General features: G+C 50.9%; 1 protein-coding gene across 2 annotated transcripts in view; it reads left to right on the top strand.

The window, feature by feature from the left end:
• The window catches only part of BCAR1 (BCAR1 scaffold protein, Cas family member), a 42,199-nt gene that overhangs the window by 19,772 nt on the left and 4,218 nt on the right, over nt 1–18,209 (top strand). The window contains exons 2-5 of one of the 2 annotated variants that reach the window (XM_063313021.1): nt 5,063–5,680; nt 13,785–13,934; nt 15,048–15,149; nt 16,405–17,529. In XM_063313021.1, the coding sequence (XP_063169091.1) occupies nt 5,063–5,680; nt 13,785–13,934; nt 15,048–15,149; nt 16,405–17,529 (1,995 nt within the window). Of the gene's footprint in view, nt 1–5,062; nt 5,681–13,784; nt 13,935–15,023; nt 15,150–16,404; nt 17,530–18,209 lie in introns of both variants that reach the window. The other variant, XM_063313020.1, reaches the window with a different exon arrangement.

Here is an 18,209-nt window from a genome sequence, read left to right as displayed (position 1 = left end):
CAGCTAGAGGTGGGGACATGCCCATTCACCCCATGGATGTGGCCTGCTAGGGGGAACAATGGGAGGGGTCAAGAGGGCAGGCACCACCATGTGGCTGAAGCTTTGCAACTCTTATGTGCATCACACACACAATGCACATTTTTTAAAAAATGCATTGCTTTGGTTGCAGTTGCAGCCATGTTTAAAAATGGCAGGGTTTCAGCTGCACAGTTGCAGCTACCCTCTTGACTTTTTTTGACACCCCCCCTTCCACACAGAGATGCCCTTGTGAACAGCACAGAACCCCGATTTACAAAGGTCATCCCCCCGTTGCAAGATGTTCTCAGCCACCCGAGCACCTGAATACTTTTTCTGGGCAGGGGGGCACATTTCCAAACAGGTCACTGGATTACACCCTCCCTCCTTTTTTGCTTCTTTCTTTTAATTTATCGGGACGCCACTAGGGAATCCAGGTGCCCACTCTGGAGGCTGGTGATTTCCTTCTGAAATAGTCTCTAGAAAACGTGAAAAGGGGGCTGAGGTAGGGAGCCTGTCACGTGGGAAGGGAAGTGCCCACAGACCCATTGATGCTCCCTGGTGATTTCTGGGGATCTCAGGATTTGAGTGATTGCCCAGATGGGAAAGAGAGAGTGGGTGGGATGGCTGTCGGGGGGCTGGAGGGAGGCAGCTGGTTGCTCTGTGCAGCTTTAAGGGCTGGACGTGCAAGATTGTAGTCTGGCAGTTGGGATCTGCCTGCCAAGAGAGAATTTCTGGGGAAGGGGTGGAAATGCAGCAGGGAATGAGCAGCCTTGGTCATCTGCAGAACCTCTCCTGCTTCAGAACAGAAGATTTTATCTGTTTTTCTCTGCACATTCCTGGGATTTTCCTTGGCAAACACGAAAAGCCAGGGGAATGCTTTGGGAGTCTGCATGGGGAAAGGTGTTCTCCCAGGGACTTGCAGCAAAGCTTGGTGACTTGGCGTATCTCAATCTTGTTTTCTTGCATTCCTTTCCCTGAAAGTATTTTTCCCCCCACCAGGTACATCTTGATTTGTTCTTATAGTCTAAACAAGGCGCCACGGCTGCGAATGCCCAGAAGAGCAGGTCTGTTTCAGGCCTTTTAGCCAAACAGAGGGATTTCCTGCTAACTGGGCTTTCACTGTATGCTGCATTATTTTATTTAAATTAATAAATTAGCGGTGCATGTAGAATGAGAGAGAGTATCCCTCCCCTGAAATGGATGAGAGGTCAGAGGCATCTAAGCTAAACAAACCAACAAGCAGTCCCTAACTCTGTTGCTTTAATGAGTAGCAAATGCAATAGCGTAGCATGGACCGTGCTACTTCCGTGTATCGCAGAAGTTAAAAACTTACCAGCCTGTCTTCCATGATACTTTGTTAACTTGCATGCTGTCATTGTCTAAATAACCAATGGTTCTGCGGACAAGTCGGGGTTTGTTTTTTCTGCTATTATTTGGGCATTCTTTGGTGATTAACAAACGAAGGTAAAGTTGAGCTTGACTCTTGCTGATACTTGTCTGTGTTCATGTAGTTTTATTGATGGCAATAGACTTCATTTCTAAATCCTCGGCTGACTTTTTAAGTAAACAACCAGGGTGTCAGTGGGGTGGGGTCAAAAAAGTCAAAATGGCGCCTGCAGCCATGTGATTCAAGCTCTGCCCTTTTATGTGTGTCACAAGTCAAAAAAGGGCAGGGCCTCATTAGTGCAGTCATGGTCACCATCTTGACTTTTTTGACCCCTCCCATGGGCTCCATGACATTAGCCTTCCCCAATCAAGGGTGCTCCTGAGGCATTGACATTACAATTCCCAGCCATGCTGAGGAATCTGGGAGTTGTAGTCTCAGCACCTTGGGAATTGGGGAAGTCTATCATAGACCTAAACAACAACAACCACAACAACAAAAAAGAACAAATGGCATTCAGTAACGTCATCTATTGATGTGTTCCAGTTTTAATTTCTGAGTGTATGATTTTATCATATTTCTAGAAAATATAATAAATATCTGCTCCAGAATTACTACACCTTGAAAATGTATCACTTGATGTACAGTAGTTTTAACAAGGAGGCTCTGACTTTGATTTATCCATGTAAATGGTAATCAGAAATTATATTATTACTATCAAGCACTCAGATGCATTCTCCCAGTTACATTTTTTCAGTAACTTTGTGAACTAAAATATTCCAGTGTTTCCCAGTAAAGATTATGATGGGGAGGGTTGAGAAAGAGGGGGACTTAGACAGTTAACCAATTTCTGCAGAACCACACCGTTGGAGGCTGCGTTCACACAAGCTAAGCTAGATTAGTTTTTAACTTAGTTAGTGCTTGTCTGTAGCTTAGCTTGTTGTTTGAATCCAACCTGTTCATTTAGCTTACGGTTCCGTATATTGTGTGAGCCCAGAAAATGGATCAGTTCCATGACCAAGTTAACTGTGTTACATGAACGCACCAATGACTTGCATGTTCTTAGTCCAGGTGGAAGTTGATTTGGGAGCTTGATGGTGTATAGCCAATGATCCTGCTTGCTCAAAATTCTGGAAATCATGGAGCAGTAATTCTGGAGGGTGTCTGCTGGAGGAGGTTGCGTCTTCACCATTAAGTTTAATTGTGATAGCGAGTGACTGATACGCGTGTTTTGGGGGGGAGGGGTGTGTGTGGCTGTTCCTTTCCCATCCTTCGACAGTGTGCGACAAAAGCAGTCACTCCCCCTCCAAGCGGCCCCCTTCTCTTGCACAGCATCTACAGCAGGGTCAACCTTGTACTGCTAGTTTGAATTCTGGTGCACGACTAAAGATGCATGTTTGCAAAAGGGCCAGTCTTTGATGCAAGCTGAACCAGATACTTGTGCGCACAATCAGGCCCCCAGTTTGAATATTTCAGCTGCGGCGGTCTTCCTTTTCCTCCTCCTCCACTTCTGCTAATGCTGGAGGCCCTTGCATTTCCATCTTCCTTTCCCACGGGGAAGTCAGGAGGCGGATCCCTTTGCATATGATGGTCTAGCTTCTAGCTTCCATCTCCTGCCACAGGACTCTCCTGCTATAGCCAGGGCCGGCCTGGGAAATGCTTTGCATTCTTGAAAGCCAGCATCAGATTTCTAGAAACCGTGGGACTGTCTTTCCATTCTCGGCTGTGCATCCTCCTGCGTGCTTCTGACCTCGAGGCTGGAGTCCACACAGCTTAATATGCAAAGGGCAATGTAGCTCAGAGGTGGAAAGGAAATCATCTCTTAGCCTGTTGGTGGAGAGGGGGAAGGGGAAAGAGAATCTGTTTTTCCTGGTGCTTCTTGAGGGCAGCAGGCCAGCCTGAGCATCTCAGTTACCTTCACTGGCCTGGTGCCCTCCATGTGTGCTCAGGCTACAGCTCCCAGCTGGCATTTGGTCCTACAGCCTGTTGGCACTGGACACAGGAATCCCCACGATCTCTTTGAGTTAGGATGCTAAAGCTGGTCTTGCAGGTCCAGTGCATATACCGCCTTCGGAGATCCACCTTTGGAGTTTTCTCCAGAACATTTTCTTCTGGCCAAAAGTTGTAAACAAAGTATTCTTGCTGGGGAAAATGTACCTCTGGTCTCCTGGGAGGAAACGTAGCACGAGAAGAATGATGCTGAACCGGCAGGCCTGTAATCTAGAGCAGGGGAAGTGCTGTGGACGGAGTGCTCTGAAATTTGCTGGCGGGCCCCTTGCTAAAGAATGACGGGTAAACTCCCCCACTGAGCTACCCAGCGCAAAGGTGTTTCTCTGGGCCCTAGCAAAACTCTTGCTTCTCCCACAAATGATAATTGTCAGGATTTGCAGATCTGTTTTGTGATCTGGCAGCAAAACCAGGAAATGGAACGCTTGCCAAGCAGTTGAGTATATTCTGGTTTTGCCTGGCCACGCTCTGATCCAAGGCGGTGACTGCTAGCGGCTGATGCACCCCAAAGCTCCACCTTTATAAAAGGTGGAAGGTCTGATCCAAAGGCCTTGAGGTCTCCCTCTCCCCTCCCTTGAGGCTCCTTTAGAGCTGTTTGCACCGGGAAGCGAGCTTGAGCTTTCCATCGCAGCCTCTTCGGCTGCTGGGGAGGCACAAAGGGAAATCTGATTGAGTCATAGCTCTGGCACTTCCTGCCTGGAAAAAGGATGGGAGGGGGAGATCCAGCCGCTCCAGCAGATGAGCTGCCTACCCCTCTGATAAAGGAATGGGGACAAGGTCTGCCACCCCTTTGCCCCTAATGGTGGAGCTTTCCTCTCTGGATAGTTAATCTATAGCATATTATGCATGTACTTTGCACTTTTTTTTTAGAACCTGAAGGCTGCGATTGCACAATCAGCCAGCCTTGTAATTGGAGGGTGTGAAATTATTCACAGGGAAAATGAACTGTGGTTAGTTATTTTAACAAGGGCCGTAACGAGGGCTGACTAAACTGACCTATTTTCTGGGTTGGCACAGTGCATTCTACTATAAAGAGGGTGAATTCACACAGCTAACAAAGATTAGAGCCAAGTCTGGAGGGCAAGCTTAGTATCTTAGGCATAATGGGGTTGCTGGGCCTGTAACTGGCTTTAAAAACTCAACCGGGGATGATCCAAGGCTGCCTTATGTAAGCTGGGACTCTCCAGCTGGGGATCATGGGTGTTGTTGTCCATCATGTGTTGAGTTTATCAGAAGGGGTCTAGTGGCTGTAGTCCTAAACATCCCTTCCAGACAACTCTTATACTCCGTGTCACACCAACAGTCCTCAAGGAGGTGGCCTAGGAGATCAAGGAAGTAACAGAGAAGGTTGCTAGCTGACTTAGTTAAGTCCAAAGGAGAGGAAGGGGCACATTTTTTTTCTAGGACAGAAGGCAAAAAAACAAAGTTTGATTTTGTGCTTTTGTGGAATGTCCAAGGTTTGTTTTGTTTTGTTTTTTTTCTTTTTTGGAAAAGAGTGGCTTAGTGCAATGGGCCAAGCCGGTCCATGTGGTTTGCAAACGGCGGTGTATGGTTTTGTGTGTTGGGCATGCCCAACTAACTGGGCTTGTTTAACGAATCATGGCCTAAAAAGAACTTGGATTAACTCCCCCATGTCCTCTGCCTCTCTTGCAGAACGTGTTGGCCAAGGCCCTCTACGACAATGTGGCCGAGTCCCCCGATGAACTGTCCTTTCGCAAGGGGGACATCATGACGGTGCTGGAGCGCAACACACAAGGCTTGGAGGGCTGGTGGCTCTGTTCCTTACATGGCCGGCAAGGCATCGTCCCTGGCAACCGCCTCAAGATCCTGGTGGGGATGTATGACAAGAAGCAGCTCCCCGGGCCGGTCCAAGGGCCCCCCCAGCCTTCGCTGCCACAGCCTGCAGGACAGACCCCGCTGGCGTTCCCCCAGCAAGGGGGCTACACCCCACTCTCCCCTGCCTCTCAGTACACCCCAATGCATCCCTCCTACCTCCCCCAAGAGGACAATGTCTACTTGGTGCCAGCACCCAACAAGACCGCAGGGGCCCCAGGGCCTTTCCAGTCTCCTGCCAGCAAGCAGATTTCTGCCTACGCCAAACCAAGCCCTTCTCAAGCCCAGGATGTTTACCAGGTGCCAGCCGGGCCTGCCTGCCCATCCCAGGACATTTACCAGGTCCCTCCAGCCCCCACCGGCCTGGGGCAGGACATTTACCAAGTCCCTCCTTCTCTGGATGGACGTGGTTGGGATCCCCCAAAGGCTCAAGGCAAGGTAGGTGGCTGAGATGGGGCGTCTGGGCTCCCCTTCTTCTGTTGAGGGCAGAAAAACTCAACCAGGGATGCTCCAAGGCTGCCTTACATCACCTGGGACTCTCCAGCTGGGGGTCATGGGTATTGTGGTCCATCATGTCTACAGGGCAAGCTGGATTAAGCAGAGTGAGCAATGAGGGGGCAGAAACAGGAAGGGTCCTCATCCAGCTTGAAAAATGCCACCCCAGCTGCTCCTGCATCTTTTTTAGGTGAAGCCTTTACACGTAATACCACCTCTTCGAGGGAGGCCAGGTCGAGAAACAGGCATGGCAGGGATTTCAGGAAGGCCACTGGATTGTGGCAAGATAGTTAACAGGATCGTAAAAGTCTCTCCAAAACTCTCCTTAAGGACCACAAGGTCAAGGCTGGGTTCTCTGGGCCTCTCTCTCTTGCATGCTTTCTGCTTGCGCAGGGCTGGGCAGTCGTTCTGCCTCTCCCTCCTCCTCCTCCTCAGGGCCAGAGCTCGATTCTTCTGCGCCTAAGAAGGTCCCCACCTGCTAAGGTCTGCATGGCCAGGCGTGTATGTGTGCAGGTGAGAAAAGTCAGCTGTGCCTGGGCATGCTAACAGCTAGGTGCCTTGCAGATAGAGACCCGTGCCCAGGTGCGACCCGTGGCCCCAGCCCCATGGCAGGGGGGACAGCCTGTGCCCTGCAAGTATTGCCTGGCTCCTCTCCGTGCAAGTTGGAAAGTTAGCCTAGAGAAGGGCTTGCACCTTCCTCCATTGGCAAATGCTGCTTTCTGGCAGGATCACCTTGAGCGTGTCTCACTGGCCGGAGGGCCCTGAGGCAGCGGCTCCAGCAGGACAACGTGCCTGCAGTGACTGGTTGGCAGGCCACCTCAGAGCCGGGGCAGGGGGGGTGCAGGGGATGGAGAATCCCAGTAGAGTTTGGGGCCACCAGTTGAGGCTGATTTGAAAGGCAGCCGGGCAAAGCCTCGGAGACTCCCTGGGCTCTTGGCGGGCGGAAGGTTTGATGGCTGCTTCCTCCCTCGGACGTTGCAGGCAGGGTCCCATGAACAGCAGCTGCTGCAGGGGCCAGGGGGCAGCTGTGTGCCCTTCCTTCCAGGCTCGTGAACTTCCCAAAGCTGGGCGGCCGCTGGGCAGGGCAGAAATGCTATTCCAGATGGGCCCGTGGCCAGGTCCAGCCTCTGGCTCTTCCTCTCTCTGCTGAGCAAAGCCGCGCTGGTATTCCCGTCCCATTTGGGAGGCTGGTGAGGGGGAAGCAGGCGTGGCCTGGGGCTGCAGTGCAGCGTGCTGATGGGCGGGCTGTCAGCCGACCCTCCCTTTCTGTTTCCAACAGCTGAGAGAACAGGGGCGGCTTGTGTCCTCCTGCAGTTGGGATTGCTGGGAGAGGCAGTTCCAAATCCATGCTCCTTGTGCCCTGCTGTTTTCTGCCAGTGCACCCGTGCCTGGCACATTCCTCTCTCTTGCTGCCCCCTCCAGCGGAGCAGTGTGGAAGGGCACCGAGGGTTGTACTTCAGATTTGCATCGGTGGTGGGACTTCTGCCTCGGTGGGGCGTTGCAGGAGCCTCCGAAGAGCCATTTCCGGTCTTATCCTGGGAGAGGAAATCACCTTCCACTGGGCCTCCGTCACAGAGGCACCCTGGTCTCCCTTCCTGGGCTGGGCTGGGCTGGGCTGGGCTGGGCTAGGAGGGACCTTCCTGCCGAGGGGCGGGGAGAGGAGGCCCTGCGCAGCCTCTCCGATCAATGTGGTTCAGCCCCCGGCCACTGAGCGGGATGTGCCGAGGGGGCACCCTCCAGGCTGGTATTTGTGTATGTCAGGAGCAGGCAAAGCTGGGGCATTTGCACAAAGACCTGTGTGCCCAGAACAAACAGGCTGGGTTGGCAGGACATGTCTAAGCAGTTTAACCGAGGAAAGATCTAGTGGCTGCATTCGCACAGCATGCGTGGCCTTTTCTGTGCCACAGGAGCTTTTGTGTGAGTGTGTGTAGATTGATGTAAGGAGCAGGCAGAGCCCTTTGTGTGTGTGTGTGCGTGTGCAGACCAGACCGAATGCCTGCTTCCTTCCACACCCCCTCCTTCCCCGACCCTGGAGATTTCTCTTGCATTCAGCTGCTGACCTTGAAGGAGACTGAGGTGGAGAGGTGGTTCTGAAGGAAGGGATTCAGGAAGGGGTGTCGCCACGTTGGCCTGCCAGTCTCCCACCCTCCTGAGACTGACCTTGTGGCTTCGAGAGCAGGAGGCCGAAGGGGCACCAGCGGGTGGCCCTGGGGCAAACTATGGGGAGTACAAACAGGGACTGCAAAATCGCGGCAGGATGCCTTCTGCTCCAAGAGAGCCTGGCATCTTCCAGGGCACCAGGTGATTCTTCTGTGCAGTTCTGGTCATGGAGGGGGTAGGAAGGTTGAGAACTTGCTCATCTGGCGCATCACCCCAACCAAAAGGCTGCTGGGTTCAGTCTGTGAGCAGAATAAAATAATGCAGAAAGCTTTGTGCTGCAGTTAAAGACATTTCTCAGTTAACCTGAGATTTAAGTGGTATCTTTCTCTGGAGGCTGTTAAGAACAGGGCGGACAACCACCTTGGTTTCAGTGGATTTCCTGCACATTGCAGAGGGCTGGACGAGATGATCCTGGTGGTCCCTTCCAAGGCCAGAATGTTACGGTTCTATGTAACCTTCTGTGTCTGGCAGCCTCTGCAAGAGCTGTACTGCACTGTCCATAATCCCCAGCCTGCAGAGAGAGTAGTGTCTGAGGCCACCAGGTCTTCAGTGGCAAATCTGGATGAAAACATAACTGCTAGGAATGTACCTTTGTTCTCCAAAGGGGCCCCATTCAGAATCAGTTCTATATCTATTCCCCAAATACTGTATAGTAGTGTTCCTCAACCTTAGCAACTTTAAGATGTGGGGACTTCAACTCCTAGGATTCCCTAGCAGCCATGCTGGCTGGGGAATCCTGGGAGTTGAAGTCCCCACATCTTAAAGTTGGCTGGCTGGGGAATCCTGGGAGTTGAAGTCCCCCCATCTTAAAGTTGGTTGGCTGGAGAATCCTGGGAGTTGAAGTCCCCCCATCTTAAAGTTGGCTGGCTGGGGAATCCTGGGAGTTGAAGTCCCCCCATCTTAGAGTTGGCTGGCTGGGGAATCCTGGGAGTTGAAGTCCCCCCATCTTAAAGTTGGCTGGCTGGGGAATTCTGGGACTTGAAGTCCCCCCATCTTAAAGTTGGCTGGCTGGGGAATTCTGGGACTTGAAGTCCCCCCATCTTAAAGTTGGCTGGCTGGGGAACTCTGAGAGTTGAAGTCCCCCCATCTTAAAGTTGCCAAGGCTGAGGAACATTGCTGTATAGGGAAATGTCCCTTCATCTTGCCAGGACTCTGTCCTAAATGATCTGCCCTCCGCCATCCCGTCAGGAAGCCCGGGCATCGGTGCAGGGCCTACCGAGCTTCTCCTGGCTCAGGCGGCCAGGAAAAACAGAACTTTGTCCCTCGGCATCCGTGGCGACCTCCCTCTTAATTCCCTTGAGACAGTTCCCAACTGTTTCCTAGAGACGCCAGCAAGCGAAGAGCATGGAGGACCCTTGCAGGATCTCGCCACTCCGCTGTTGTGTGGTGGAGTCACAGCTCTTGCCGCCTTCTGAAATGCAGCCAGTGGACGCCAGCCACGTCCTTGAGTTTCCCAATCTCGCACCAGTTGACTGTACTGAAAGTTACTTCAAGATTGAAGTGTATCCACATATCAAAGATACATTCTCCATCTGCCCACAGAAGTAAAGATTACTTTTAAACTTTTTTTTTATTTTACTTTCCCAGGGAGATAAAGGCTATTTAATGGTTTCTAGCCCGGGCTGGAAACAGCGTTGAAATGGGCCCAGAGAAGCCATTTCCTTAAGGTAGCTTCCAGTAGCTGCCAACACCCTTGCCAAGATTTTGCCCCCAAAGCAGCTACGTAGCGCCTGGATGATGGTTGTTAAGGTCTTCCAGGTCCAAAGTGGGGTTCTTAAGGTCCGGCTGTGCCTCTGCGTCTTTCAATGCCCCTTGCCCTTGCACTTCTGAGAAGACATGACCTACCTAGTAGGGCACCTGGAAGGGGGGTAAAAAAAAAAGAAAAGAAAAATGCTGCCCTTGTGACACCATCTTGACTTTTTTTTTTTTGACCCCCCTGCTAGCAGGGCACGCAGCAGCCCAGATGTTGCTTCCAAGCACAGGATCCCACAAAAAGATGCAGCTGATTTTTTAAAAAATCCGTTCAATTGTGTCCGATTCTTGGAGACCGCCTGGACAAGTCCCTGCAGTTTTCTTGGCAGGTTTTTCGGAAGTGGCTTGCCCTTGCCTCCTTCCCAGGGCTGAGAGAGAGCGACTGGCCCAAGGTCACCCAGCTGGCTTTGTGCCCCAGGCGGGACTAGAACTCACGGTCTCCCGGTGCCTTAACCACTACCAGACTGGCTCTCTACAGCTGATTTACAGTGCTACAAACAGTGCTGGGCTGGTGCTCCTGCATACATTGCAAAGCACCCTTTGGAGATGGAAAAGCACTTCAGCCCTGTTGCCACCAAATGAAGCTTTTGCCCCTTCCTTCACTCTCTGCCAGTAGCCAGGATAGCAAGCATCAAACCTGTACATGGCACCCTTCCATTGTGCCAGTTGCAGTGGACTGCAGATGAACCAGCCCAGGAAGGTTCTGTACAGCTTAACTGGAACGATGCCATGGTTGGTAACAGGACCCAAGCAATCTTACTGTTTGCCAGCGTCTGATACTAAGCCTCCAAGGGCCTTTTCAGTTATCAAACTCTGGCTTTTGTTGAAGCTGGCTTTGCAGTAGAATCCCCCAGTGTTGTTTTGAGTTGCATAGATAGTGTGTGACTGCAGCTGGAGGGCACGCAATTCTCCAGCATAGCGTGCACAGCCTCTGTGCACTGTCTGGCTTGCAGTGGCTTTTGTGCATGTGTTGTTTCTCTGCAAACAAACAACAGCTGGGAAGGCTGCTCCTGGCTCCAGGGTCTCTCCTTTTGCCCAGGAGGGAAACAGCGCTCATTGTGCATCAGCTCAAAGCCCCTCAGTTGCTCCTCTCCCAAAATAGAAGATGATGTCATCCTCGGCTTCCCTGGGGAGGGCAGCTCTTGCTGCAAGGTGCCAGTTTGCTCCTCGCCAGGAGCGGCTGGTGGGTGGTCAGTGCCCTCTTCTGGAGAAAGAGGGGGATGCAGACCATTTTTAAAGAGGGATCGTTGTATAGATTCCCAGCTCCAGTTCCCACAGCTTGGAAAGGCCGCTCTGTAGCTGTAGCGTTAGATTGCAAAATAATGGATCATCTGCTGACTCAGTTGGGCCAAGAAGAGTCGGTCTGAATCCCTGCTAAAACTAGGGAAGACTTTCATGAGGTCTTTGGTGGAAGGATGGGATACTGAGGCAAGAGAGAGTGAAAGAATTAAGTTTTGAAAAAAATGAAGCTGAGGACAGTGAAGAAGAAGACATGGGCAGATGGGAACTGCCCAGAAAAAGTGTGTGTGGGATCCCAGTTCTTGCAGTAAATGCAGTTTTGCAAGAAATCCTGGATCCTTGGAGCTCAGTCTTCCTCAACCAGAGAAACTCCAGGTGGGTTGGACCTCACCTTCCATAATCCACAAATAATTTGAGAGGATGCAAGACTGGGGAGGACTGAACCATAGACCCTCCTCAGCTCCAGTGCAAGCTGAGATGTGGCCACTGGCAGTTTTAGTTCCACTGGAACATCGCTTGAATGCTACTTCCAGGATGAAGCTGAGCGGATCCCAAAATATTGCTCTGGGAAGTGCGTTTCTGGAATAACAGATGGCAGTTGAACAGGCATAGAAAGGGTTAAAAAGCCCTTCCCTTGTAGACCATGCTATTCATCGGGGCATCCAGTTAAATGGGCAGCAGGAACTCACACAACATGCCCACCATTTTGAGAAAATGCATAGGATGTTATCAGTAGGCAAGCAGAAAATTAAGAAGCCGCCTATGTGTTGAAGAAAATTAGCAGTGTTGTATCAGCAATGATCTTGCAATGAATTATACAAAGCATAAGTAAGAGTAGAGGGTACCCTTGTTTGTTAATCATATTTAAGAAACAATCTTTTGCTTAAGGCAGGAAAACAAACAGAACCAATAGAAAAACAAGGAAAAACATTGACACCCCTTTAAGTCATATTGGCAACAGTTAGGAAAGTATTTCAGCTAACTTATCCCTGATTTCAGCTTTTAGGTTTGTAGAAAAATTCTTCATTTGAGTGTCTATCAGATGTGTTAGAACTCAGCCTCCATACTGCCCCAGATATGGGCATCCCTGGGGAGGGGGGTGATGACACATGCTTCATAACATCACAATGGCTTGTACTAGGCGCCTCACCGCCTGAAAAGCTAGAGAAGACAACATTGAATAGATGGACCAAGAATCAGAGGCACTGGCTGGGATCACACATTGCTGAGGTCATGATGTGCCTGATGTCCTTGTGGTTTCTACCAGCTTCTATCTATGTGTCCAGCTAATGTTTGAAAAGCACCTGGTTGGGGAAGTTTGGTATAAAGTGCTGTGTTTCAGTTTGGCATGTAAAATTAGCTTCTTTCCTTCACATTAAGAGCCCTGTGTGGCGCAGAGTGGTAGGCGGCAGTATTGCAACTGAAACTCTCCCCACGACCCGAGTTCAATCCCAGCGGAAGCTGGATTCTCTCTGGGTAGCCGGCTCAGGTCGACTCAGCCTTCCGTCCTTCCGAGGTCAGTGAAACGAGCACCCGGCTTGTTGGGGAAGGTGACGGCTGGGGAAGGCAGTTGCAAACCACCCCACTCTATAGTCTTCCAAGAAAACGTTGAGAAAGCAGCGTCCCCCCAGAGGGTCAGACATGACTCGGTGCTAGCACAGGGGACCTTTCACCTCACACCTTCTCATTAGCCTGATGAATGCTATTTTTTCAACTGCCCAAGATTCCTTTCTCCAGGATTATCCCCATGTTGAACAGAGATGGTTGGGCAAGTTGGATCAAAGGGGTGTGCGCATGTGCACAATAATTAGCCGCCACACCAGTGATGCACCTCTAAGGGGGTAGGATGTTTCCTGCAGGATTGCTGATCTTAACATCATGGAAGACCCTTTGAAGGTCTCTGCACAATGGTGGAAGCTGCTGAGAGATGGAAAGGTCTGGGAAAGGATGTGGGAGGAAGAAGTGTCCCCTGAACTGTTCCATTCTGTTCCCAGGCCGTCACGTCTTTAAGGCTGCTGCATTACTTCCAATGCGAGACTCCTGGAAGGGTCTATAATGAAGCTGTGAGATCATGGCAACTAGGAGGAAACATGGCAGCAGGTCTTGGGGAGGGGGCTTAGGCAACACACAGTTGTTATTGTCCTCTTGTACTGTGACTAGTTTAAAACCTGCTTCTCCTCCTTGATTGCTGTGTACCCCCCACTGAGTCCAGAGCAAGGGTTAGCGAAACAATGCTGATGGGAACCATGTCCCCTGTGGCATCTCCTGATGGCCTCTGTAGGATCCTTACATTAGAGAGAGTGTGTGTATGTCAGAATCTTGGATGCAAGATCTGCAAGATTTCAGTGCTCTCACCCCAAATTGAAATTCTGGGCATGAACTTCAATGTCTCATGAACATGTCAACATTTCAAGGTGAACCCACTAACATCTCAGGAATTTTGGGGTGGAAACATTCAAGTCTTGTGGGATTTCCAAGTGAGAATGACAAAACTTGAAAGGTATTAAGATCAGAACACCAACATCTTGCTAATCTTTCAGCCATTTCAAAAATAACTCTAAAACTAAATTTATTGGGCAGTCAAGCAAAATTGTTTGATGGTGCCTGGAAAGGTTGCTGACCTTGCGAAAGCAGATGAACACATGGACACCAGCAGGGAGGAAGAAGCTCATCACCAAGGCCAGCTTGTTCTCAACGGTGGGCCTCTGCTGGAGTATGGATCTTGGTCTGTATCCATGTTGCTAGTCCAGCATCTAGAAGAGATCTTGTGTCAGTGCAGGTCTCCCAAGAGAAAGACAGGTTCTTGGTAGATCTGGCCATGTTTCTTTCCCAGCCACGTCCACCTGCTTTTTGCAGCAGATGCTGGCTTTGAAGCACCCTGTTTCTTCCTTTGCAGGTGGTGATCCCCACACGGGTGGGACAAGTCTATGTCTATGAGTCCCCCAAAGGAGAGCAGCAGGATGAATATGATGTTCCCCGACAGCTCCAGGAGATCTATGATGTGCCCCCAACACGGGGCTTGGTGGTGAACCGGAGTGGCCAAGAAGTGAGTGCTGCGGCTTTGTCTCTTGGGGCGAGGGGGCAGCAGACAGCAGATTGGGGGTGTTGGGGACAGACCCTGCCTGCACAAGACTTGTCAGACTGGGTTTAGGACACAAATAGATTTGTCATAAAATCGGGTCGGATTCACTCAATGACTGCTTCACTTAGCAACCAAAATTCTGGTCCCGATTGTGGTCATTAAGCAAGGACTACCTGCCTTATACAATAATACTGTTCCAGCTTACATACAAATTCAATTTAAGGACAGACCATGGGAACTGTACTGTATATCATTTATTACGAAATTATAAAATGTCTTGCACCACTTTTAAAAGAAAAAATAACAAGAATCACTATTAAAATTCAAGCTAAGGATACCTGATTAACATAGTAGAAATCACTCACTCTGATTACAAGCTAGAATAGATGAAAGCAGTACTAGGAATCTAATTTCCCATGAAGACGACATGCGGACTCTAGGCCAGCCTTCCCCTTGTCAGAAGGAAATCTTGCTTGCTTGTCTTCCCTCTGAGCACCACAGGGGTTGGCTTTGCTAAAGGAGCCTAACAAAACAAACAGAAAGTAGAATCTGCCTACTTTCTGGGGGAGGTGGGATTCTGGAGAGCTATCGATGGAGTTTAAAAATTAAGGAACTTATTTTGTTTGTTTATGTGATTTTTATCCTGCCTTTATTATTTTTATAAATAACTCAAGGCAGCGAATGTACCTAATACTCCTTCCTCCTCCTCTTTTCCCCACAACAACCACCCTGTGAGGTGGGTTGGGCTGAGAGAGAGGGACCAGCCCAAGGTCACCCAGCTGGCTTTCATGCCTGAGGCGGGACTAGAACTCTCCGTCTCCTAGTTTCTAGCCCAGCACCTTAACCACTAGACCAGACTGGCAACTTGGGTGCAATGCCCCATTCCACCTTGGTCTTGCTCTTTTTCAAGGAAAGGGGATGGTGGGGAAGCCAGAAACTGCCAAAACCAGGCGGGCGTTTAAGCCACAAGGCCTGCAACGGTTCAGAATCCTAAGACAAGAGGTGTGGACTGAGCAAAGCAGGAACAGAGCATGAGTCACCATTCAAAACCAGGGTCTCACCTTGCCCTTTTGCCAGGTCTACGACAGCCCTGCGATGGTGGGAAAGAACACCAACAGCGGAGCCCAAGTCCATGAGATCTACGATGTGCCACCCAGCGTGGAGAAGAATCTGCAAGTGGTGAGTGGAGACCCAGGACCACCGAGGAGTGGAGTGGAAGTCAGGGTTTCGTTGGCTGGAAGGGGTCTGAAGAACGGGCAGTAGGGTTGAGCCCCGGTATAAGACTGCTGGTAGGGAGAATCAGCCTGTTGGGCTGCAGAGAAGGGCTGTTGGCAAGGCTGGGATTTAACCATCATGTGTTTTCTGTGGGTTTAGCTTTGGGTATTGTGAGAAGACCTCTCCTGCATATATTATGCTTCCTTGTGTTTGCACAACTCAGCCTCCTCTGCATTTGGAAAACCTCTTACTTGGAAAGTCAGTATAAAGACCATGTGGTGTATAGAAGCACAAGGGTGGACAAATAAGAAGATTGAGGGCAAGGGACTCACGAGATGCCCAGAGTTACTTATTTATGATGGTGTAGGACAGTGTTTCTCAACCGTGGCAACTCTAAGATGTGTGGACTTCAACTCCCAGAATTCCCCAGCCAGCTATGCTGGCTGGGGAATTCTGGGAATTGAAGTCCACACATCTTAAAGTTGGCTGGGGAATTCTGGGAGTTGAAGTCCACACATCATAAAGTTCCCATGGTTGAGAAACACTGGTTTAAACCCTCACTGCATTTTATGAAAGCTTATGCCTTTTCATAAAAATTGTTTGCCGTAGAAGGTACTACCAGATGGGTGGCCATATAAGTGACCTAAATAAACAAATACAATATTTATTTGTCTAGAAATAGAGAGCAGAGCTGGCCTCATTGGGAACTTTGAGAACATCTCATGGGCACTCTGATGACATGGCTGCCACCGTTGGCGCAGCCCATCATAAAGCATCCGTTTGCCAGAAGGGAAATCCAGGGGTTGCCCTTCACGAGCGGGATGTTTTCTGCTGTATCCATGAATGATGTCTTATTACTGGGCAGGTAGGCAAACTTCTGACCAAACACTCTGGTGCATCCACCCCACCATTTTGTTTTCCAAGAATTCCTCTGGGGTTAAGCATGGCGGAGAACCTTTCTGGGCGATGCTTGAGGATGAGGCTGCGGATGGCAGCGTGCCAACTTACCCATGCCTTGTATGGCATCTGATAAACTAGACTCTGCCTGAGTCTCAACTATTAATCTGAGAAGCTGGTCTTTTGAAAGAGTATGTAGGAGGTATTTCCACCGCATTTCATCTTCTGCCTTGGTGCTGTTTCATGAGGACAGCTTGAGATGATCAAGGCAACAAGGGTGGCAGTATAGAGTTGAAGCAGTTGGCTTGATTTATCTTGGCAGGTATATGACATCCCTCCCTCGGTCAGCAAGGATGTCCCGGATGGCCCCACGAGGGAGGAGACATACGATGTGCCCCCTGTCTTCTGCAAGGTGAAGCCCTTCGACCCATTGCGTCATCCGCTCATCCTGGCCCAGCCTTTGGCACCCCTGGCGGAGCCATCTTCCTTGTCTGAAGACGTCTATGATGTGCCTCCACCCACCAGTAAAGGGGTATCAGAAGCCCAGGAGATCTACGATGTCCCACCGGGGCTGAGAAAACTGGCCAGCCAGGAGGTGTATGATGTTCCTCGAGAGCTGCCGATCAGCAGTAAGGACGGGGAAGGTGATTACATCTACGACGTCCCCCCACAGACAGATCGGGGTGATGGCAAGAGGCTTTCCGCCTCCAGCACAGGCAGCAACCGCAGCAACCTTTCCAGTTCTTCTCTGGACACGGTGCCAGTCCGGGAAGCGCCGGACAAGGAGCTGCCCCTCGACCAGGACGTTGCGATGGAGACACTGGCCCGGCTCCAGAACAACGTCAGCGTGGCGGTCTCGTACCTCATGTCCTTCATCAGCGGCAGCTGGCGCAGCCCCGAGCAGATGGAGGCTCACGCAGGCCACATCCAGGGGGCAGCGGAGAGCGTGAAGGGGGCCCTCAGGGAACTGCTGGAATTTGCCCGCGGAGTGGTGAGCAGTGCCGCCCAGGCCTCCGACCGCTCCCTCTACGCCAAGCTGGGCAAGCAGGTGCAGAAGATGGAGGAGGTGTACCAGGCGCTGCTGCGGCACAGCCAGGCACTGGAGGGCTGCGGCTGGGCCCCCAGCGCCCTTGTGGCCAGCAAGCCGGGGGCACCAGATGACCTCGAGCACCTGGTCATGTACTCCCGGGGGGTGCCTGATGACACCAAGCAGCTGGCCTCCTTCCTGCACGGCAACGCCTCGCTGCTCTTCCGACGGACCAGGGGGTCCCCAGCCTCCTTGGGGGATGGCATCCACCCCCACGGCACGCCCTCCGAGAAGGCGAGCCACATCCAGTCCCGGCCGTTGCCTTCGCCGCCCAAGTTCCTGGCCCAGGACTCACCCGACAGGCAATACGAGAACAGTGAGGGGGGCTGGATGGAAGATTATGACTACGTGCACCTCCAGGTGGGCTTGGGCCTGGGGCAGGAGGGCTGGGAGGGAAGGGCAAGCCCCCCCCCACATAGACATTCAGAAGTGCACCCACAACCCACAATAGGGAGGTGATGTCTGGTGGATTCACGCTGCATGCCAGCATGAACCCACCAGTTTGTGGTAGTTTCTGGCTGATCTCCAAAAGGATCTGGTTGGTGCTTGGATGGGAGACCACCAAAATGCCAAGTCTGTAGAACAGGAACCTGAAAGCCCAGTCCAGAAGAAGACAGTGACAAAGTACTGCCATAGTGTTACCAAGAAAACTACATGGAGACGCCCATACATTCACCATTCACGCATTAGTTCACGGCTGAGCATATTGTGAAAACTTACTGATGATCTTATGATGTGTGAACCAGACCGTGACATTAAGCCCTGATGCGATTGATTTTTCTTGCATTTTAGGCAAATACAGCTTTTTTTCCCTTTAACCTGGGGTTAGGATTTAGCATGTCTGGTGAACCTAACCTTGGTTCCCACTTTGACGTCGGCCTCTGCTCTTGGAGGACCAAAACGCTTGTTAGGATCAAGCTGGTCGGTGGATGTTACAGCTCTCCTTTCACCATTGCTTTCAGAAAAGTGTAGGAAAAAGAGATGAAATAGCAAAACCAAATCAAAACCTATGAAGGGGCAGGATGTTAGCCACGTGGAAA

The sequence above is a fragment of the Candoia aspera genome, chromosome 11 (genome assembly GCF_035149785.1).
Source record: "Candoia aspera isolate rCanAsp1 chromosome 11, rCanAsp1.hap2, whole genome shotgun sequence".
Classification (NCBI taxonomy): Eukaryota; Metazoa; Chordata; class Lepidosauria; order Squamata; family Boidae; genus Candoia; species Candoia aspera.
The sequence above is the reverse complement of the archived record's forward strand: the minus strand, read 5'-3'. Positions and strand labels throughout refer to the sequence as shown.